This window comes from Pyrgilauda ruficollis, unplaced genomic scaffold (genome assembly GCF_017590135.1).
Source record: "Pyrgilauda ruficollis isolate IOZ18807 unplaced genomic scaffold, ASM1759013v1 scaffold32, whole genome shotgun sequence".
In the NCBI taxonomy this organism is placed as follows: Eukaryota; Metazoa; Chordata; class Aves; order Passeriformes; family Passeridae; genus Pyrgilauda; species Pyrgilauda ruficollis.
This window is the reverse complement of record NW_024524600.1, coordinates 7,688,323-7,712,991: the sequence shown is the minus strand read 5'-3', so window position 1 is coordinate 7,712,991 and position 24,669 is coordinate 7,688,323. Positions and strand designations below refer to the sequence as shown.

Below are 24,669 nucleotides of genomic sequence, written 5' to 3'. Positions count from 1 at the left end.
TTCCAGTTGCTCACCCAATGGGTAGAACACAGTGAAAACAAAGCCAAAGAAAAGTTCAAATGACTCTGGTAAATTTATGGGTACTTATCCAAGTTCACTGTATAGTCCAAATTTTTGGAAGTTCACTCCTTATGAACTAGTTTGGGCATGGAAAAGTAGCAGAAAGACATATCACTAGCTTATATATGTTAAAAAAAGGAAGACCAACTAATTTTTAAAACTGACATGATAGAAGGATGGCAATTTATAGCCTTCATTTGCAGAATCCCAACCCGGATTTAATATGAGTAAGAATTTTAAAAAAATTGAATGCAGAACTGCAACATGCAACTTTTAAATCTATGGGGGTTTGGAATAATCACAGACAAATCCAGAACATTTTTTTTCTGGTTTATCTCCACATGTAAGTAATTGGTCTTATATTTTACCCACAGTGTAGCAGATAACCCACATTACTTTAAAATACATATAAATCATGTTTGGCTTAACTCACCTCTTCCATATGATTGTAACCCCATTAATCTCAGAGAAGCCACTTTCATTGAGATAGTACTAAAGGAAGGAGAATCAGTTTTGACTTCTTTTTTTTTTTTTTTTTTTTAGTGCAGAAACAGTAGCTGATTTGGTGGCTCCTCTTTTATTGGTATACATAGACACTGCAGTGATCACACAGCTCAGGTACACAGGCTTCGGGGGTTCTGCAGCCAGATAATTTGAGTCCTCCAGACAGCATGTATGTTGGCATAAAGTCCAACCAAGGCAAAATTAATTAAACATTATTTAGCCCCTCAGGCAGTACTTGCAGTTGTCATTGAATAGCTGACCACATGTAAGAGGACACCAGCTAGCTAACTTAAAACTAAAGTAAAATGCACTGATTTCAGCACCCTTGGTTCAGAGCCTCATTTATGTGATCCATGAAAAGTAATGGACTTTAAACTTCAGAGCTCTCAAAGCAGCACTTTAATAAGCTCTGCAGTTTGCAAAGAAATTGTATACAAGACACAGAGGCCACAGGCCTATTTAGCCTATTGGCCAAATTATGGCATTCTTCTTCATGTCGTACATTCCAAGGCAGCACAATTTTAACTGAAATACATGTTTTCAGTTTTTTATGTAATCACTGAGAAATGAGCAGAACCAGCATTACAACCTGTTTCTCAGAGTTTCCCGCTTGGCAAAACTTTGATCAAGTACATCAAAGTGAAATGGGGTGGAGCATCAGCTCTGTTGACAGCTCTCTAACCACATCCCATGAAATAATGTAGGAAGACAAACAGAGATGTATATTGCAGCTTTATGGTCACAATAACAACAGTATCTCATGGAAGTCCCTGAGTGTTCTGCATGGTTGAAATGGGATTTCTTCTTACGATTTTTGTCATTAATATATGTTCAAGGAAAAATGCAGTTGCAGGAAAAGACATGCTTGAGACTGCCAAATACTTACTGGTGGCTAATTGCTGGAGAACTTATTCAGGAAAAATCCTCTTAAAATAGAAAACAGTATTTTTAAGCTACTGAGGGCATTAGAATATATGATTATTTGCTGAATCAGAAACAATTGGAAGAAAAAAAGTTAAAATGCCAAGGGATTGCTCTTCTGTGCACCTAAGTTTTTATTAAAATCCAATGAAATTTATTTGGTATTTCACGTAGCTCTTTCTGCTGATTCTTCTTGTCTTCCTCCCCCCGCCACCTCCCCCAATTTTCAGTCTTTGTTTCAGACTGACACCCATTCATACAAACCTAAAGTGACAGCACAAACCCTTGATTACTGAAAGCCTTCCTTTCTTTGTTTCTTCTGCTTAACTAAATTACTTAAAAATCAGATTTTTTTAACGAGCTGCTCAGCATTTAAGGCTTCACTAAATATGGAAAACATAGGACCTATAAGAAGTCCATCGAATTTAAAAACAGCTCAGCACATAAACAGAAGCATTCCTTGGCAATAGAGAAAGGAAAGCTTAGATAAATCAGAATTATATATAATACAGTGTCTTAAATGCATTTTTCTTTGTCTGATTTTAAGAGACAAAGCATAAACCACATAATATGTCTTTATGAAGCTGAAAATACTTGAGCTATAGTATTAACTACATGCACACCTGAAAGCATTAGAGGCCAAATACAAAAAGTACACTACTGAAAATTTATCTTCTTTTTTCTCTGTAAGATAGCAGCCATATAACAAATTTATCAGAAAAAAAAATTGAAATCCACTCAGTTTGACATTTTTCTTTGCAGATATATGATACAAAGAATCATTCAAAGCAAACCTTGTAAGCATGTACTGAAAGTTGTCTTCATTTGTGTTGCACAAATGATCCCACCTGCCACCAGGATTTGATTTTATAGCACTTACTGCAATAAAACTAGGTGTTGTTTATATACATGGTATATGAAGACATCCAGAAGAACTAAGTACCTGTAGGAAAGGGACTTCCCTCACAGCCTACCCTTAAATTAGAAACTCCTACACAGTAAAATGAGTCCTCCTAGAGTAAGTAATGCTCATTTGTATTGGAAATACATGACTCCCTTGTAAGTATAGCCTAGGCTAACTTACAGATAACTACTTTTCCTGTCATCAAAATGCTAAGAACTACAAACATATCATTGAAACCATTCCCGTTCACACACTTATCAAGAAACATTTTCTTCTTTCAAACTGGCTCAATGTTACCTTTGTTTTGTCCTTGAGGTGAGGAATCAGGCTGCAAATCAGTGTTAAACAATGGGGCTTCTGAAGTGAGCCTATTTCTCAGTACCTTAGTCAAAGCTGCAATTCTCTGAGCCAGTTCAGCCTCCACTTCAGGTAAGGTTTCAGCTTTCCTCATTGTCTGCTGCAGCTTCTGCTCAGCCAGCTCGAGACGCTCTTGCAGCTGCCTGTTCTTGTCTTCCAACTGAAAGCCAAAGACAGATAAACAAGTATGAAAAATAAAAATCAATATTAAGGATTTCCTTTCCCTTTCTAAAGCATCAGTGAAATGACAGCAAAACTCACTAACAGGCAAGACAACCCTTAGTGTGGGAGAGGTTACTGGAGAGGTATTACTCAAGCATGGAACAATGTAGGCTGCCAGTCTTACTACTGATTTGAGGCTCAAGGATCTTACAAAGGAGAATAAAAGGACTTGTAAGATGGCACTAATTAAGATGAAAAAGCTCCACTGACGGATGTGGTATTTATATGAACAAAATAATAGTACTGGCACCAACAAAATGAGAATTTTCTAAATGGGAATACAGTCCATCTTCCAGAAAATTTTACATATGAGCTAAAATGGGAAAGAAGTACAATTCTGAAAGGATAGAATTCCCTGAATAAATTGCCAAACGTAATTTTCTGAATGAATGTCAATCATATATTACAAAAAGTTAAAACTGACATTTCATTCATTACAATTAAATCTCATTTTACAGAGGTGAAATTGAGTGAGCTGTGATAACTATTAGAGAGAAATAGGAGGACTTTTTATAACTGCAGCATCCTCTGGTCTACTGAGATGCAGCACACAATTAAGATTTTTTAATGGTTGCTGCTTTCTTGTTCAATCCAGGTAGTACAAGACAAAATTAAAAAGGAGTGTGATTCTGGATGCTTTTTTAATCCTTCAAAAAGCATGCAAAGCTAGGCTTTTCTCATCTCAATGCTGCAAATCAACTTTAAGTCTGACCATATACACTCTAAGCCTAGTTGCTTCAATTCCTGCTTTGAGTAGGCAGAACTCTGCAGCACAGCATGACTTACATTGGCAGCAATAAGAACTCAGATACAAGTACCTTACTTTTTCCATCGTTGGTTGGTTTTTTTCCCTGACAATTGAAGATACCTCTTAAAATAGTCTAAGGAAGCTGGCAAAAGCTGGAGAGTTTGAGTTCTGGTTTCTGGATGGTTTAGTTTCCCTGAAGAAGTATCACATACATATATACACACACAGCTACAGGGAGATGTGTGCTTGTGTGTGCAAATATATCTGCATACAATTATAGAAGCAGAGATTATCAAATCACACAGGCTAATTTCCCATCTAACACTTTAAATTATTCAAAGACATGCTAGGAAAAAAAAGTCTGATACTGAGGCTGGGTTTGAATGATACAGTATGATTTATATTCACTTCATGTTTGCCTGCAGTTTATATCACATTTTTCAAATTACAATCCAGTGTTCTATGTTCAGTTTACATTCCAGATTTGGAATTGCCATGGAAACAAAGTACCATGAGAGAAAGCTGCACAGTCATGTTATAAACTTTCTTAAAACATATTCACAGTTAATTTAGCTTTTAAAAATTGTATTTGCACTCCACTCATCTGTAAAATCATTATAATATATTGTATGCAAATTCTGATCTTTTCTCCAGAAAGGAATTTTTTCAGCTCAAGCTATTTTTTAGAAAATAAAATTCCAAAATTGTCACATAAGAAGCAAAGATATTCCACTACTTAGGGAATAATACTGTGTGTACTCATGCAAGACTATCAGAAAACACAGTTATTTTCCAACATTGAATGTACACATTGAAATTATTGTTCACAGCTATAGTAGCTGATACGAAATTTAGAGATGCTGAACAATTTAGGATTTTTTGGATTAACTGATCAGTTGATTAAAACTGAACAGATTAACCTAACAGAAACCTCTTGTAGTAATTTGTGATCAATTTTCATTGTGCATGAAGAACACAACAGGCTGATGGAGGTGCAGCACCTGGCGCAGGATGGCTTCCTTGTTGGCCAGTTCGTTTTCTAGCTTATCGTTCATGTCGTGTATGGAGGTGGATTCTCTCTGAGCACTGAGGTAGCGCTTCTCCAGCGTAGTTATTCTTTCTTCCATATCTTCCTTTTGTGCCATTGCCTAATGTGACAGAAAAAGCCCACCAGGAACCATGCCATTAAAATGCTACATAATTTTATACCAGTTTAATTTTTCTGCTAGTAGTAGACAGGATTGTAAGGTATCCTCAAAAGCATATCTTCAGTTTTAAAGAGAATTCTAAGGGGAATCTTGTAGCTATGATGCAGAATCACAGGATCAGCTAGGCTAGAAAAGAACTTTGAGATCATCAGGTCCAACCTATGCCACAACACCACCTTGTAAATTAAACCATGGCACTGATACTGTGCCCAGTCTTTGCTTGAAAGCCAGTGTAACAGGAAGACAACTAATGCATACTAAAACAGATTCTAGAAGCCAACCATCCACGCATAGTGAGAATATCTGCCCAAGAGATAATATACTGAGAAACACCACAAATTTAAGAGGAGGAAAGAGATGGAAAATTAAATTTTACTTTCATTTACTGAGACAAAAGAATAAATTTCTAGTACTATTTCTTAACTTAAATTTTCTCTCTCCTATGTTTAAGGGCTTTCATCAGTGCTCAATTTTGCTGCTCATATACATTGGCCTCTATCAGTTGGCAGTGGATATCACAGGAACAACAATCAAAAAATATGAGGTGAACATGGTGAATTCCTTACCTCTCTAATGTCTCTTTGATATTTACTGTTCATTTCCTCTGTTTTAATGAGCTCCTTTCTCGTAGTCTCTGCTTCCTGCTCTACCTCTCCAACCCGAGAAGACAGCGCAGCCAAACGCTCCTTCATCTGTGCCATTTCATAGTTTTGCTTTTCTAACAGCTCCTGAAGTTCAACAACTTGACTGGCTTCATCATTTGAGTCTATTGAGCCATTGGACAGGCGCTGTTAATGGAGAAGCGACATTGATTAATTATCTTTTAACGTGGACTCTAGGTAAATTTTTCTAAAGCAAAGATTATTTAAAAATTTACCAAAGTAACTAGGAAGGAAAAAACCATTTTCACAGTAGATAAGATAGGTATAGTTATGAAAAAATAGCAGAAGATTAATTCACATAATTGGATTCCAGAGTGTAGCATCACAGAGGGACGTAAACACTTGCATTAAGAGTAGAATACTACACATAAAAAGGTTTAGTTTGGCATTATGACTATTTGAGTACAGATTACAACAATACTTCTAAAAACCACCAAATTGCTTTCATTGGTCTTAACTAAACTTACACAGCATTTCAACTTAAATAAAGTTAATGTCATTTGTAAAATATACCATGCTTAAGACAGGATACAACATTAATAAATCACAAACTCAGTGTACCAGAAAGTGCTTTCAATCTGGACAACATACTGGTGAAATTCACATTAGAAACATGTTCTGCTGAAGTAATCTATGTGCTGCTAAAAGCCTTGGTGTGAATATAGTTATAAAGAAAAAAAAATCAAGATTCATAACACATGCTGCATTTGGGATATGATCACAGCAATATGATTTATATTGCAAAGAAATTATTACAGGATAGAAGTGCATTCACCAGCAGGACTTGCTGGTATTGCCTCATTACAACAGATATTCAAATTAACCTTTTCCAGTGTAGGCTAAGCCTATAGTTTCATATAAATTTAATACTCTCATGTGAAAAAAAAACCCCAGGCATAAAGAACAAAAAAAATCAGCAATATTTGATTTGATCTGCAACATGAAAAAATAAAACCAAAGTGTCTAACCTGTCATTAACTTTCTTGATTATGTACAATTTTATAATCAAAATTTATATTATGAAGCACAGGAGCAAAGCATACTATAATTTTAAACATCATACAGAAATATTGGTCCTAAAAGGTGTTTATTGTTCTTTAGGTGATAATGTCTATAACAATGTAAATATGAAAAATTCCTAGCAGAGTCTGAGGGGAAACCAGCTTTCATTAGAACTTTGTATTATTACTGTCAAAATATATTTATACAGAAATCCTCTAGCACATACTAGGAACATTATTTAATAGCTTTAATAGCATTCTTTTCTCAATCAGCCATAAAAGGAACCCAGAACAAAATCACCTGCCCCACTGTTCATCATGGAATAAAATGACTTTAAAAACTCATTACATCAAGTAACTCAGTTCCAAAGTTGTATTTATACCAACAAATTATGTTTTAGATATTTTTTCTTAGCTGCTGAGCCATCTTTGATCTACTTTCAGGACACCATGGTAAGATGACTATAGCAAATTAAAACTTACTTACACTTTGTTTGGTATTTGAAAGTGTTCAATTATTCTGCTTGAATTAAAATGCTATTAATATGCAGCAGTCACAAACTAAATATTACTCAAATACTCAAACAGGATAAGACAGCCAAACCATCATACTTTGAAAATTTTGAAAATTTAAGATAAAGTTTTTATCTATGACAATTATAATCTGTTTTACAGTTATAATCTCATACAGCAATTTTAGCAGTTTTCACAGGATAGCAAATCTGATTTTGCATGGAATTGCCCTAGAGCTCTGTGAAGAGCAGTCCAGGAATGTTGCAAAGTTATAATAAGCCAAATACCAAATCTCAAATGCAATAAATGGCACGTGTTCATGTACCTTATGTGACATAAACCCTGAAAATTATGAAATGGCAACCCGTGGTATCTGGGAATACATTCACTGCAAGAAAAGTATTTTCTTTTCATTAATGAAGTTTTTTTCCTAAAGATATAAATTAAACTAAACCACATATAAATTAAATCTGAAAAGCAATTTTTTTCCTACTAACTTACTTAGTATCTATGATTTCTGGAAGACAAGTGATACTGCAGTTAGAATTTGTCTCTCACCACTAAACCCATGCTGTGATTGACAATTATGTATGCAGGTATTTTGATCTATGCACGTTAACTTCCCTCTTAGTTCTTTGATGAACTCTTTTCACAAAGTGCTTTCATTCTAATCATCATTCAGCTTTGCTTTCAACTTTTCCTTTATTCATATATAGAGCTGGTTGGTATTTAAAATTTCCAACTTACTAAAAACATCAACATTTTAGTTTTCCTTAATAAGATCAGGATTTTAAAAAAGCTTTCAGTAAAGACACAAATAAAATTTTAAAAACTCAGTTTAAAATCTGGCATATTTTGAATTTTGAAGCATACTTGAAAAGTTTACCAAGGGATTTAACTGACATTTTGTCACTTTTATGCCTTGTTATTATTTTATGATATATCCATTATATGGGTACATCACATACAGCAATCATTTTGAAAGACCACAGGTAGAAAGTTATTAAGTATTAATTCAAGAAATATCTGATATAACATTCCTCAGTTTTTAAGGAAGGCTTTTATCAACAGTCATGGTAATAATTTCTCTTCTCTCCCCCACCCCAGGAGAACAGCTTGAACAAGAACGTGAAAAAAAGCTGTGTCAGCAGAAGCAAAAGGCATTCTGTAGATGGTGATTCAAATTAATTTTCTGAATTAGTGAAAGGAGCAGGAGCCTCCCCTTCTCCAGAGAAATTTTCTCTGGAATAAACTGGAAGGACAGAACTGCAGCATCTTCTCTATTATCAGTTTTATGAATAACATCCATGTTTGATTATTTTTCGTGTTCTTTCTCTGGCTGAATTTTTAAAATCTGGTTGAATTTTTTTGTTTCCTGGTATTAAAGAAGCTTCTTGTTGTTGACGCTGTCCGTCAACTGCAACACCTTGCAATTAATAAATCAATTACAATGTTGTTGCTGTATATTAATTACAATCCTTTGTAAATAAATTACTAGTCAAATGTTTGAAACAATGAAATCAAATAGATCTCTGCTAATTATTACCTGAAGCACTACAGGAAAACTTTTCAGTAAAGCATACTCAAAATAAAAGTTTCAAAATAGACATTCTTAAGCATCATATCCCTGTACTACCCCAAACGGCCAAAAATGAAAGAAATAGTGTCAAATTAGTTGGGGTGGTGGAAAAGAAAGTACTGAAAATAATCTGAAACAACTAGGAAATCTTTAAAGAAGGAATGATAAAGAAAACTGTCTAACTGGTCAAAATATTCTAGCAGAGAACATAAAAAATATATATGATCCCTAGATCTCTCTTAGAAGTTAATCATCCAGATGAAGTCTTCAACAAATTTTAGGATGCTGTCTATAAAAAGTAGTCATGAAAAAGCTACATATGAACACACTCAAGTTCAGTTAGTTCTCATGAAAGAATCTAAGACCAATGGCTACTTTTCCTCGAAAAAAGAAATGTGGCAAACAGCTCACATGCTTCAGTGCTTTGAGGGTTTTCTGCTAGCTGTTTTACCCAATATAAATATTCCATCTGTTTCTGTCACATTTACTTATTGAGACTTGAATGCTGCAGAAACAGCATCATCATGAAATTCCCCCCTCATGTTTTTTGCCTTCTACAGACAAGGCAGGTGCCCACAGCTGCAGTGTGTGTTCACCTGCTACACACACTGTGAGGGGCTCTGGCCTCTGCTCCTGCCCTCGCCACAGGCTTCTCTGCCACATGAGAAATCTGGTTGGCATTGGACTGAAAGGATCAAGAGAAGCTTAAGACATCTTTTCTTGCGCTAGGTAAGAGCAAACAAAGGTTTATGAGCAATGACATCTCTGCCCAGCAATGCAGGATTGCATCCCCCCTCTCATGGGAAGAATGAGGGAAAGAGCAACAGCAAGAGGATGCCTGTTGTGGGCTTTTGTAAACTGGGATTTTTTTTTTTTTTTTGCTTTTTTTTCTCTGTTATATTACCATATCACCACACTAGATAAATAACTGATACAGCACAAATAACATGGTTGTTACTATGGGTTTTAAATATACTCTTCCTCCATAAAGAAAGCCTTTACAATCACTCTAATACAGTTAAACAAGATAGGAGGAGAAACAGAAAGGATGGAATAATCACCAAGTAAATGAGATAACAGTGATGGTACTAACTATAACAGGTGACAAACTGCAGAGACAAGAATGAGGGGATAATAGGGATTAAACAAAAATATCTGGGGGGAGAAGTAAAATTTTAATTTCTTAAGGTCTGCGGAAATAGAGGAGGAAAGTAAATTTTCCCTAACACTGAAAAGAATGACAAGCAAAACAACATTGCTGGAACATGGTTTCTTTCAATATCCAAAAAGCACAGCAGTAAGACATTCTGCTGCTCACACAGGAGTGTCAGCAAGGAAAAGGACAGCAAATTGGAGAATTACAAATGAACATAAATCCCCCCCTATATTGCTGCTTGTCTCTACATGAGGTAATAAAAGAAAAAGCAGCTGCAGACTAGGTTACTAGAAAAAAAAACAAAAAACAATAACAATGGTAAAAGGAACACCATGAGAAATTGTAAATTAAGGCTAATTTGGAATACCATAATCTCTGTTAATCTAATTAATACTTCCCTTTCAATTAAACCCTAGCAAAATAACACTGCAGCAAACTAATTTGAGTTACATATAAGGTAAAATAATAATAATTAAAAAAAAAAAAAACAAACCCAAAGAAACAGTAGGGACACCAGTCTACAGAAGTTTGCAAAAGAAATGGTAAAATTGTCCCAGGTTATTTAGCAAAGTTATTTTCCATTTTATTTTGTAGGAAGAACTTCTGTTCAATTACATATGTGGTAAAATGTACACGAAAACCTAATTTTTTTTAAAGGAAATCCCAAGAGCAGTAAAAAAGCACCTCCAGGTGATATTTTCTCTCTAGCTATAAAACATCTGACACAAAATATTGGGTCTAAAGACTATCCACCAGTAATTAATTACATATTGTGTGCTAGACTTTAACCTCAGAGGGTGGTGAGAAGGAAACCAATAACATCTCATGAGGTTATCTCTGAACAACCTGCAGAGGAGACAGGACTCATTAACGTGACAGAACTCCTCATTTGTGCCTCTTAGTTTTGGTAGTAGGAGCACAGGTGATTCACAGGATGCCCACATGCACAAGCAGTTCCATGTCAGAGAACCAAATTAAACTCTGTCTAACCATAAGGTACCTTTCAATAATTGAAAGTAATCTAAAAATTCAGAACTCTGGTCTTTTAGTACTCCTAGAACAAGTATTTTTATGGTGTAAGCATTGGGTTGTGTGGTTGGGGTTTTGTGCGTATGCGTATTCTCCCTTTTTATTTGTGGTTTTGTTTATTTAAACCCTAAAATTGTTTGCCTTATGTCTAGTCTTTACTAGGGCACTCTCTAAATGGTGAATAACACTAATTGTCATTTCTTTTTTAGAAGAGTATTGGCATGTTCATTGCACCATAAATCCCTATTGTACCATGGTCCTCACATGGAAATTTGGAAAATTTTGTCCCAAATCCCAGGGAAAAAAAAAGATTTTTTTATTTTTAGCTCTGTAATGATGAAGATGCTCCTTTCAACTTAGAAAATCTGGTCATGAAGGCCACATCATCAGGGAAGAGACAGAAATACAGTTCACAGGTAAAATAAAACAATATGAATTCTATAGTATAGGAATATTTAAAAGTAAGTAATATCAGACTAAATTATACAGATAATTTGCTTTTATGAAAGCAAGAGTAAAAATCAATGCTGCAAACAGTAATACTTACTCATGCTCTTTGAGAGGTAAGAATAAATAAGTCACCAGAGGATGCTTTTTACTATAGAGTCCTTCCACCCCATTCCATTCAAATGCCTCATGCAAAACATTTAAAAGAAACAGATTCTAACAGAGACACCTTGCTATGCAATAGACCAAACCCAAAGGACAGCTAAACAAGCAAAAGGAGAATGATCATCATCCATGTAACCAGCACACAAACCGGAGTGTCTAAAGCTATGCCAAAACCAGTAGCATTGAATTTAAGCTGTCACAGTAATTTCTAAGTGGTGATTGCCTCTGTGTTTGAAAGTTATTCTGCTTCTCTAGGTTGTTTCACATATTTTGGTCTGTATCAGGCAGTAATTTGATCATTAGAGGTCTTCTCTTCAATTACTCTGAATTGTCTCCAACCTCTAATTAGCTATCAATTACAATATTCTCTCAACTGAAATTTTCCTTCCCTACCCCACTACTGATGTAAAAATAGCTACCTTCTCTAGCGCTTTTCTCTCTAAACATCCTCAGTTTCTTGCTCTTTCAAAAGCCATCAAAAGATTCCTAGTTTTGTTACTAATTTAAAGATCTAGAAAGTCTGTTTCCTGATCAGCTTTCAGCTCTTATTCATCTTTCTGATGCCTCTGATCATCTGTCCCACTTTAGTCCTTTTGCAAAATGATGGATGGGAGGGCATTCACTTGATGGGTGAGCATTTTTTCTTTCTTGTTGCTGGTCCCTTCCAAAATGCCTGCCTGTTTCTCTTTTACACCATTAGAAGACTTTCTCAGCTCTCACAGACAGAAATCAGTTACTCCTCCTTTATTTTAAGGGCTATCTAGTTGTTCCAACCAAACTATACACACAAAATCAATTCTCATTTGCTCTGACTAGCACCTTTTTCTTAGGAGCCTCCCCATTCCGCCATTAGAAATTATCTCCTGGCAACTCCTTGCAGTAAATCAGTCAGCAAAGGTCAGTCAGCCTTGCTGACAGCAATGCTGCCAGCTATCACAGTACTTGAAATGTGAAATTCTCCCTTTAAGGCTGTGTTTTAACAGGCTTGATATGTAGTAGCATGTAGGGGTTTCTATTAGGTAAAAAGGAAAGGAAACTTGTACGAATGAAAGGCACACTAATTCACATGAAACAAAGAAAGAATTGATGTCTTGACAAAGATCTGAGAAGTCTATTGATTTATCATTTAAACTATGCATGAGTAATGCAGCTCTGTATGCTACAGCGTGGGGCACTAAGTATCCAGAGTCATGCAGCCAAACTCAACTATTAAGCAGAACAGTAGTTACAAAATACTTGCCTAGACTCTTTCTGAAAAAACACTGCATACTGTCCTTAGATTCATGAAGGCTTCTAATCCCAGCTGCAGCTTTTATCCATGTTTCCTTTCACCCAATACTCCTCACCTCCCCAGGTGTGTCAAGCCATCAACCTTCATTAAGTCCCCCTCAGCACATGATTCTTTAATTAGCTTTATCAAGATTAATCCAGAAAGATATTATTTAAAAAACAGAAAGATATCCACATTGCTTGTAAACAAACTCATTATCTGCTTATCAAATGTATTTTGTATTATTTCTGTAATGTAGAATGTATAAGCTTTGGGGCAAGAATCACAGCTCCCAATATTTTTTTACACATCACATTTATACATAGGTCTTTCCTTCACTCCTTTCTCTGCCATTTCACTATGCTGCCAGTTAAAAGAATTTTTAATTTATTAATTCTAAACAAAGGAGTGTATGTGATATGAACCTGAAACGGGAAGTTTTCTGCAGATTTCTATTAATCATACAAAAACTTGCATCTGAAAATCCAAAAATAATCAAGTCCAAAAACCAGAACAGGTTCTGATGAATGCTCTGAAAGACATTTGCTACTTTTATTAATAGTACTTGATTTGCACTCTGAACATTTTAACCCACTACGTTTGCCTTGGCAAAACACCTTTTACTCCTACAGAATACAATGCCTGCAGTTTTTTGTCAGTGTTTTCACAGATTTTTGCATTCATAACTTACTGATTTAATTTTGAACATTTGATTTAATTATTGTAATAGGTTAGTGTTATGAATAAGAAGAAACATGATTCTTAAGATAAATATGATAGCCTGAGGTTTATATAAAGCAAAATAGACCCAGGTGTTTAATTCTTGCAAAAAGTAAGTATATAAGGCTCTGAATTCCTCATAAAATGTAGCATCTGGTCTTCATTGCAGCAGAAATATCAGGCTCTTTCACCTCTCCTGGTGTATGTATCTGTTTCCATTTGTTTCTGGTATTGTTTTGAAGGGGATTACCAATTTCTCTTGGTAAAACTGAGCTTACTATAGGTAGGACCAGTGTGCTTCCAAGGACAAACACCCTGATTTACACTTCACTTAAACAGTTAGCTTTTGTGCCTTCAGGATAACAGAAATCCATGCTGAAGGGGATTTCTCAAGCAGGAAACTTTTTGATACATGCATGGCATCTTTGAGGATACAAACAGTCATTTATTAGGCTAATTAATCTCTGATAAAACTCCATTAACATCAAAAGAATAATTGCAATTATTTTTTTATATTTGAATTAAAATACGTGGAACCTAATTTAGGAATATTCTCCATTATGAGAGGGAAACAAGCAAAATACAATTACAGAAAGGGATACTGTAATGGTGGACATTTAAGGTGTACAACATCAGAAGACTTCCTCGTTTTCAAAGCAACTTTAATGCTTCCTAATTTGCATATGATAATTTCTGAAAACACTGTTTTGCTGAATAATTAAACTTTCATGGTTCTTGAGGAAGCTGAAATACCAGTAGGAAATAATGAACTCATGTGAAAACTGACTCCTTATTCACAGTATCTTATTTTTGGCTGTTCAGTCCCACCGTTGCAGCATCCCTAGCTGCCTCCCTAGATTTCCAAATGGGCACCATATTCACTGGGAGCTCTCACTTTCCTGGCTTTTGCCTGTGAGGAAATCAGGCAATTGTCCTCAGAGATTAAGTGAAGGATCTGGGTGGCAGCAAGTGGTCACAGGTCTAAGTAGGAGAATATCTGATAACAGAAATGGTTGCATCTTAATTCCCAGAGCAGGTGATTTTTGTCAGGTGTTCTTTGAAACCATTTTTCAAAGTCCTTTAAAGCTCTTCTCTGTGCAAGTTGGTGTCTTTGCAAGTTTCTATATTTTCCAGCTTTTAAGTTTCTCTTTCCTAAATAATAAGGAATTTATGATGGCCACCAATGTAAATGTAGAAAGGGAGAGAGCAGCTAGTGCAGAGGATGTGAATTATAGAGTGCACTGGTTGATCTGACATCAATACAGCCTCCTCTAAACTCCCTACCCAGTATGCTTCCATTACCATAAGGAGCAAAAACCTTTATTTCAGCTTAACCCGACCAACCTATATTGTTTTTATTAGGAAGCATAGATGTTTTCTAAACATAATACTCTAGAAACATTCAATTAAAAAATGATGATAATAATATGTTATGTTGGATTTCATTCCTGTCATTAGTGTTTAAATATGCAGATTTCTTAAAGGATGGATAGTTTTATTTCTACTTAGTTCTGCTTGTAACCAGTGGACCCAATGGCTCAAATCAGAAGACACGGCTTGCAAAGAAAGTGGGAAATCAGAGATTTTTTCAACAGTGTAGTTGTATTTAAAAGCACAACTGAGTGGGGTGAACACTGTTTATCAAAATTTCACAGATGTGTCTGTAAGATTTTGCAGAAAGGGGAGTGTAGCTGAAGAGTATTTGTTTACTGTGTGTTTCTCAACCATACAGATTACTCAAAGGAAAAGACACATAAACTGCAAAATGTGTAAAATTAATGCCTGCACTGTGAGTGCACCATTGTAAATTGGATTGATTATAAAATAAATAATGATGACAGCTATTTTTTCTAAGTATGATTTATGCCACTGTTCATCATATGGCATTACACAAAAATGCACAATTAGAGATCCAAGCAGCAGCTCTACTAATTTCAGCTGTCTGCCAAATGTTATGTTATGCTATCATTTTAATTTATTAATTCTGAAGCAAGAGAGGAAGATGCTCAATTTGGTTTTTTATCAACGTGGAAATCTAAGGCTAAGGAGGAAACCTTTTTTATTAAATCAGTCTCTGCATTTTGTTGTCTCTCTGCATTAAGAAGCAAATACTTGTCCTGAATTCTCCATATCTATTTCGTACTGAAGGATTCCTAATTAGCTTCTCTCTATATGAACATGGACACAAATTGGAAGAATTTCTATAGGCAGCACAGAGCAAAATCACTTTTTATAGCTTTTAGGTCTTTGTTATCCCCTAAGGGTCTCTTTTTTTTTCAGGAATGTTTGCATATACAGCCTTCCACATATACATGCCACTACGCCTTGCTCTTCTGTGTGCAGCATAGAAAGGATCACTCAGCAGCATATAGTACTTGTAACTGCAGCATAATGCAAAAAATTCCCAGAATGGTTAGTTTTAAGCTATGGATCTAACTCAATACCCTATCAAAGAGCAAGGACCTGCCCACTTGCATTTGTTTTCCATTTAAACAAGCACATTTTTTTCATATTGGTTTCAATAGGCAGACAATACTCTAAATGGGCATCCCACAAAATATTCACATTACTAAAATCTAAAGCCTGATTATTTATTACACGGATTGTTAGATTTAATGACAACTAACATTTTTATACCTTTTCATGAACCTTTTGCCCTGGCTCCATTCCTTCAATATGCTCTGATTCAGCAGACCCTTCCCCAGCTGCCATTTTCCTTTGAATGTGTGCATTTTGTTCACGCAAAGCTACAATCTGCAAAAGAAAGAAAATAAGTGGTAAATATACACAAGAGACCAGAAAAATACTGAGCAGGCAATTTTCAAAATTTATTAACAATTGAATCCTATGTTGGGATTTGTAGTATTTGCAAAATTAGGTCATTATAAGCAGAGAGGCTTAAAACCCAAACATACTAATGATATCTTAAGGCCATTAAGGATACAAAGGAACAAATGACATGATAGTCAACACTGTCTTGTCTCCTATCCTGCTTTTGTGGTAGGACACTTTTTTTAGCTTCAAAGATGAAACAGCAGTTAGCCATTGATTTTTTTCAACACTGTGAGAACAAGACTTACTCTTTTATAGAGAATTCAATGAATGACAAACTTGTCCTATAGGAAAACAGTACCAAGAGGCTATGAATCAAACCCAGGTGGTACAAAATAAAGTGCTAGTTTTCTGTCAGCCTCCCATCTGTTAGTAACAGCAACATACATTTTACTTGGTTTTCACTGAGAAAAGCAGGTACGTTAACACCCTCTACTATTCATTGACTGTTTTAACACATACAGAAGTAGGTTTTATTGTATTTAAAATATTGGTTATTTATTGGTAATGTACTAAAATTCCTATGCAGCTACTGGAAACTGTTTTCTCTCTGACTTTGTGGCTTACTCTTAGGTAATAAACAGCAGAGAAAGATTTAGGTCCTAATTATTTTTTACATTGTATACTATGATAAGCTGGAAGATCTGGCTAATATGAACAATAAATTTTGTTAAATTGCACAGTTAGATATCTCTGTATTGTTCTGCTTTTATGAGCACATAAAGTAAATAGTTTACCTGATGAATTATTATTATGTATTAAACACAGCAGAACATTGTAGGATACATTTTTGGAGAGGTGGTGTAAGTTTAAAAGCTTCTGTCACTATATTTTGTCTGCATAAGTTCTGAGTCAGAAACACCCTAAAAGGCTGCTCTGTCCTAGAATACAAAAGCATGGGGTAGGAGGGAGAATTTTAGGTAGTACTACCTGGTAGCCAAGTGCAGCAGCCAAGATTTTGTGTAACATTTATTAAATCAAATTAAGTTAAATTTAGTCCTAACTGACATCAAGATAAACTTACTTTGATGTGAGTTATTTTAATTTGAAACCCTTTTTTTTTTTCTTCAGATGTGTTTAAGTTATATTTAAGTGCTTATTTTAAAATGAGACCATTTGAATCACTCTGACCAACATTTGAGATGTAAGAACACCACTTTAAACAATTCTTCCTTAATATAAATGGTGAAAATTGCTGTAATATGAGATTCTGATGAGCAGGCTAATTCACTGCTTACTAAAAATTTCAAGTTACAACCCCTGTACAAATCATATACTTCCACTGATTTCAGTGCCAAGACCAAGACTTGAAGGCAACATTTCATCCAAGCAATTATAGGAAATTACAAGAGTGGGAATTAAAACTGTCTGAGACAATCTGTGTCTTTGGGGGTTGTACAAATACACTGAACTTTAAAACATTTTGTGTAAATAAGAGAATTATGTCTGTCTCAAGTAACATCAAAAGTACTGGTATAATCTCACTATCATAGTCTTGCCTTTTACACAATCAGTAATTCAATATTTGTGGTTTGTTTTCTGAATAGCTTCACTCACTTATTTTTCTTTATGGTTCAAATAGTTCTTAAATCAAAACTACTGAAATTATGGCTTCCAACAAAGAAAATTAGCCATCAATTAGTGCTAAAAGATACTTTCAGGTAGATTAAGTGAGATTCTTCAACACACATATTATAAAATTTTGATTGCTATAGAGCAACTATATGTAACATTAAAAAAATGTAAAATCATAGGATATATTAATTGACAGGCATCAAAACAGCTGGCTTTTTCATATGTTAATCTTTTGTTGATCCATTAAAAAGCAGACATCACTATGCCTTCATTTTGAATTATCACCTGTATCTACACAAATCCTTAACTGCCCTTTAGCTGAATAAGAATACTCTTAAAACACTAGTGCAAAACATTGTCATTTTATCGTGTATTCTTGGCCTCTATGGGTCTTTAGGTACCACCACTTTCCAAGTAAGTAAATAAATAAGAAAAAAATCAATTGTCCCTTTTAGGTGAGAAGCAAATAAAATAATGTAATATTGTGTATTATTATTTGGAGGGATTTTCTTGATTTTTTAATGCTTGGGAACAAACGCTTCGCCAAAAATCCATCATTGTTAAACATTACAGTTTCAATGATTTTACTACTGTAATTAATGCAGAGCAAATATATACAAGAACAACAAAGATTTTGAAGTCTGGCACATTGCAGAAGTTTCAGCTCTTGGGTAGTCAGATAACAGATCTAAACTGTGAAGAACCACACAGCTAAATTGTTTTCATACTTGTTCTATTCTTGATTTAATGAATATATTAAGGCAGAATAAGTGCTCCTAAGGAAGCACAGAAATTCTTCAGTGTCTTACAAGTAAATTTTTGCTTTTTACTTTGTTGAAGCAAAAGTTTTTAATTGTTATCATATTCCTTTTTATTACTTACTTTTTATTGATTTAACTTTCAATAATGTTCTATTTTTTTTTTTTTTGCAAATGTGCTCATTTAATCACTAAACCATTTGTGTAACTTTTTTAACAGGTTGCGAAAACATGGAAGAAGGGTTGATGATTTGGGTGAAGACACAGATGACTAAATATTTCCTAGGTAGACTCTAAAACCTCTTAAATTCTAATGATCATTACAATAGCACACAGCAATAATAGCAGAGATCTAGGTAAGGAAATGATTTTTCAATGCAGATAAAATTTTGTAATATTATTTCTGAGAAATGCCTATCTGTTCTACTGATGTTTTTATGTTTTTGACATCCAGCTAAAAATATCTAAGACAAAACATGTCCATAGACAGCTTTCCAACTACCTCCATACAATCTGACCTCTAACGTTAAATTCCTAATGGTTTCCATGCTATGTTTTGGAAAGTAAAAGGTAGTATTCTTGAGGATGACATCATAGCTGCTGAAAACAAATCAAAATATGCCCCCTCACACTCTCATGCCCTTAGACATTAATAGAAAATAAATGTGGATAAATATCATTAATCTATTTAGGACTGCTGTACCCAAAACTGGACAATCAACCTAAATAAAAACTGAAGTCCAAATTATACCTTCTAAAATATTATCAAATACATCACATTTTTGTCCTTATCAGCTTCTGCTTGTGGATCTCAAATGATTACATCCCATTTCTACAATCACAAACATTATTTTCCTATTTAGCACACTTGATCTGGACCACAGTAGTGCCTTTCAATGTGACCCCAAACAAGAGTAAAATTTCTTGTCTCTCCCCAGTTGAGTCTAAAGAAAGTCTACATTTGGCTCTCTGCTTTCTTTGCCAAGCTCATTCAGCAGAACTGAAAAGTTCTTTTTTTTTTCTTGATTGAGAAAAATGAAGCAATCATTGTCAGTTTAAGAACAAAATGTAGAGTATTACTTTTCTAGTTGGACCTTTCTAACTTTTGTAGCTTAAGTCCATGAAAACACTCCCTAATCTAAAAATATTCCTTCAGCTTCTTCTCTTCTCACAGGCATATTGATCTTCAATATTCTTCTTGCTTTTGCATGTTAGCTTTATGACTCACAAGATACATCAAAACCTTAAAGAATGTCCATCAATTTTGTTTCTATCTTCCAGATGTCAAAGGTACTTCAGAACGAATGGCAGTTTCAAAACCCCTACTCTGTCATAATAATACTGAGCACAACCTTACACAACTTCTGCCTTTCTGTCTCAACTAATAAATAATTTCAGTGTTCCTAAAGCCCAGCTTTGTGATTTTAAAATTTTGGTAAATACCTCCACTATACTACGCATATAAATTCCCTCTAAATTAGCAGAATTTGTGTCCATTATCTACAGACACTATTGAATCATGTTTTTTTAAATGAAGTTAGGATTCAGCAATTCAGACTCAAAACTTGAACTGGTCTCCATTTCCATAAATGGCCAAATCTAGATATCATATCTATACATTTAATAGCCTGAATCCAGGTGTTAAGGGAATATTGATATCAAATATTAAAATACAGCATAGAACAGAAGATGAATACACAAGGCAGTACTGATCTGAAGAAGCCTCTCATCAGACCAAAATGAGGCAGGAAAAGCACTACTCTACATGTTTATTTTGGGTGTATTGCAAATTAATTAATTTAAAATTATTTGAGACGTGTGAGATCAGAATCCATTTCTAAACATAAAAAATCCTAAATGACCAGGTACCTCTGATGCTGAAACTTGTTTGAGTGGCCATTTTTTACTTCATTACAGTTTCAGTCTTCAGTCAATTAAGTGTTCTAGGAATACTTAATATACTTTCCTATATAGTGATAAGGGAAAGCAGGATGCCCCTAAACTGAAGGAGGGTGGGTTTAGCTCAGATCTTAGGAAGAAATTCTTTACTTCTTATAAGGTTCTGGTGCCTCATCACTTTATGAACAGGTTGCCCAGAGAGACTGCGGACTCTCTGTCCCTGGAGGTGCTCAAGGCCAGGTTGGAAGAGGTTCTGAGCGACCCAGTGTAGTAGAAGGCATTCCTGCCAGTGGCTGGGGAGTTGGAACTACATGATCTTTAAGTTCTCTTCCAACTCAAACCTTTCCATGATTCTGAGATTCTATAAAAGCAATGAAATTATTTTAAACTTTTGAAAAGCTGTTTTTCATAAACTTTTCCTACCTTAAACCACTGAATTTGCTTATGTCATCTTCTGACATTGAAACAAATCTCAGTATGGTTCAGTATCACAGTCAAACGAACTGCACAGGACTGATGATTGGCTATATACACAGCATTTCAGAGAGAGAGCACAAGATGCTCTTCAGGGTATCATAAATAGCACATTCTGATTTCAGGAACAAAACCCTTAGATCCAGACAAAGTCTTTTGAAACAGTAGATAAAAAGGAATCTCCATAAAGATGACTTTAGTTTTGAAATGCTTTAGTTCTTCCATTCAGCAATTGCAGGTTCTGAGCTTTACAACCAGGTATGTCTAAAAGGGGAAATACAGAATTTGGGGTCTATTTTCACAATAGCTAGGAGTCAGCGCTTGGAAAACAGAGCAGGAGCCATTTAAAGCAATGGTGCAGGTGCTATTGTGAGGAACAGTACCTGTAAAGATTTTTCACAGGTTACCCAGTGCATTTCAGCATGTTTTCTACAGAAGCCCTTATTGAAGTAAACAAAAATGTACTACTTTTAATTTGTCACAAAATTTGTGTGAAATAAAACACAGTGAAAGAACTGTCTTTTACAGAGACTAGCACAATAGGAAAACAGTAACAAATAGCAATTACATGGTTGAATTATATTGTGTATTTGACACCTGCTGACTAATTTCTCTTGCTTTCCTATTTTTTTTTTCCTTACCAAGCTCAACAAAATAGTAGCAAAACCATCGTTCTTTCATTATTATTCTAACAAAGACTAGTATTCAAAATCTCCAGAGTTCATTGGAAGGGTCTGATTTCCAGCTTGTCAGAAATGAGGATGGATTTGGCAGAGACATTATAATGTTCATTCTTTTCAACAATACACAAGTTATTGAAATATGCATATGCAGTGTGTGTGTATATTTTTAATATTTATGTTAATATATACACAGATATTTGTACCTCTAGGACTTTATGTAGTTGCTCTTAGTACATAAAGCATTTAATTGAAAAGTACCCCTGTTTAATATATATAATTCAGTTTGAAAAATACTGCTCAGTTTGAGAAAGAGTGTTGAGCTATTTGCACTGCAAATCTGTTTTCCTCTTTTGGTTACACCAGAATATGTCCCTTTGTGTAAAAACAGTCTTCCCCAAACGAAATTTTGTACTCTTTGTCTGCATGTTGTCACCTAGAGATTTGAGATTGTTTAGGTTTATTTTGACTAGACATGTCTGTTATGAAAACCACTATTCTACATGTATATCCAGTTTTATCACATTTTCCTATACAGTGTATCTGTATTAAAATCACCATCTCTGCTACTGATTGTAGAAAACATGAAAATATACAACAGATAGATAGGATATGAGAAATATCCAGAAAGGAAATGAACCTTATCCTAGAACTACAATTAAACAATATCAAAGCCATGATCTGCACGTACAAACTGAAGAAATCCCAACTTAAGTTTCATTCCCACACTGTTGAAATTGAATCTCAGTAGAGTGAGTAACAGTCTGTATTTCATGTATTACAACAAATGTACCCATTTAATTTTAGTCAGGATCTCAATACTTTTCAAAACATTCTTACTGGTAGAATTTTTTTCCCCGCCATGTTTCTCCAGTGAAGGTAAGGATATGGGCTTCACTGATACAAATTTTATCTATTTTTTAATTACAAAGGACATTCCTAGTATGTGGAACTTCTAAAAAATGTTTTTATGCTAGGATTATTGCAGAATGTAATCTAATATGACAGCCTTTTCTAATGCAGGGGAATGATACATACGGTTTCTTGTTTTTTCCTTCTTTTTCCTGTATGTAACCACATATCCTACACGTTTAAAGGTGTTCAAACCACACTCTCCAGGTGCCAAGTTAAGCAAGCAGGTCAATTTTCTATAGATTGAACAAAGCTAAATCCTCTACACTGATGGTCCTCATTAGTATTAATGAAGATTATTTATTATTTATTAATGTTGACATTTCCTAATCAAACCCAAAATATTTTTTACATTTTTGAATTCCAAGTAAAATTATTTCTACATTTAATTATTTTACAGGCATGTGTTGGCTCGTTGTTTGTAAGTCTTTCTAGTTAATGAAATCATGAATTTGCAGAATACTCTTAGAGATGCATGCGCAATGTAGGGTTGAGATGATCCAATAGGAAAACACAAATGATACATTTTCTGGTTCATATGTTAATGGGAATATTGATTAATAAATATGAACCTAGCAAAGCTTAAAGTTGATTTCATTTATTGACCCATGTCATCAATTTAAATATTTTACAAAAATTCAGCATGTAAGACCTATCCATATAATAAAAATTTTTATGGAGAGTAATAAGCATGAAAGATACTATGATCTTGTTATACTATTTAAAATCTGGTTTGAGAGTTAGTAGATGATCTCAAAAAATCATCAATATTAAATAAATTTACAGAAAATTGAATAATCATTCCAAATAAGCACATTTAACAAATGTTAAAACACTACATTATTCCAGCAGACTAAAAACGAAGGATAATGGGTATGTGTGTTGCATTTTCATCAAGATGGGTCTGCAAAAAGATAATTAACAGTAAAGAATCATTTTTTCTTGCAGTCCCATATTGCAAGTCCAATTCTCACAATGACACTGCCTTCATCTGCTTGAACATCTCATTTGACAAATGTCAAATGACAAATGTTAAATGACCCCAAAGCTGACACAGACAGAAAGATAACCAGCTATGTTCTGAAACCTGAATTCAAACCTCCAATGCAGGACAAAATAGCATCCATTTCAAAGTTTATGATTCTCAAAATAACAGATCTAAGAGAAATTATATATTCTTTCTGATGTCCCCTAAAAAGCACTCTGTGAATACTGTGAGCAAATTAAACATTAGACATTGAAATTTTCATGGATATACTTTGAACACGTAGTAGTGACCCCTACAATGCATGTCAGCTAAGCACACCTTTACCCATTCACTACATTCTTTACTTTAGGAATTTGATATGTTGAAAATAAGGCATTTGATAATGAGACCTTGTGAAATCAGGTCTGGTGAGAGTCACATTCCGTTGATTTGTTAAGCTCCCTAAACAGATTGCCAAACAGATGACATTAAATCCAAACTGAAATTATCCTGGTGTCTAATCTCATGCTGGCTATGAACAATCCTAAACTAACCATATACAAGTAACCTTCCAATTTCATTAATCTCCTGGAGTTTTCAGGTGTGTTGGCAAATGATTGTGAAATATGCTCAACCACACACCTGGATTGTGTAATCCCTGTGTTCTCTCAGTTTGTATTTCTTTGGCTGCCATGCCATTTCCTCCTTCTCCCTTTTTTCTGCTTTGGGTGAGGAATGTGTGATAAATTAGAAATCCACGAAATCTTTGCTGCAAACTCAGAGCTTCTATATTTTATAATTCCCTAGAATAAAGTAGAGGAGATCTATTTATCAATCTCTGAGGTATCTTCTTCAGCTTCACAGAGCTTTGTCATATATTGATATACTTGTTTGCTGTTGTGCAGAAATGTCAGGCATGCTCTGTGATCCCTCTTTACTGATTAATATAAAACACTGTACAGACCCCCAAAATAACTCAAACAACTCAACCTCATGAGATCCAGAAAACTGTCCATACGTGCAGATTTATTGCAGAGTGGTTATGTTATCTGATGATGAATATTGTGTCCTATGGTTATTTAGCTGCAGGCCCTCATGGAGACCAC

General features: G+C 34.6%; 1 protein-coding gene across 3 annotated transcripts in view; it reads right to left on the bottom strand.

Annotated features, from left to right (window-relative positions):
• Positions 1-24,669, bottom strand: part of PPFIA2 (PTPRF interacting protein alpha 2) — a 282,312-nt gene that overhangs the window by 56,195 nt on the left and 201,448 nt on the right. For all 3 annotated transcript variants that reach the window (XM_041474325.1, XM_041474326.1, XM_041474327.1), the window contains 4 exons: positions 16,104-16,220; positions 5,491-5,712; positions 4,718-4,864; positions 2,772-2,906 (listed from right to left, as the gene is read on the bottom strand). In XM_041474325.1, the coding sequence (XP_041330259.1) occupies positions 2,772-2,906; positions 4,718-4,864; positions 5,491-5,712; positions 16,104-16,220 (621 nt within the window). The remainder of the gene's footprint in view (positions 1-2,771; positions 2,907-4,717; positions 4,865-5,490; positions 5,713-16,103; positions 16,221-24,669) is intronic.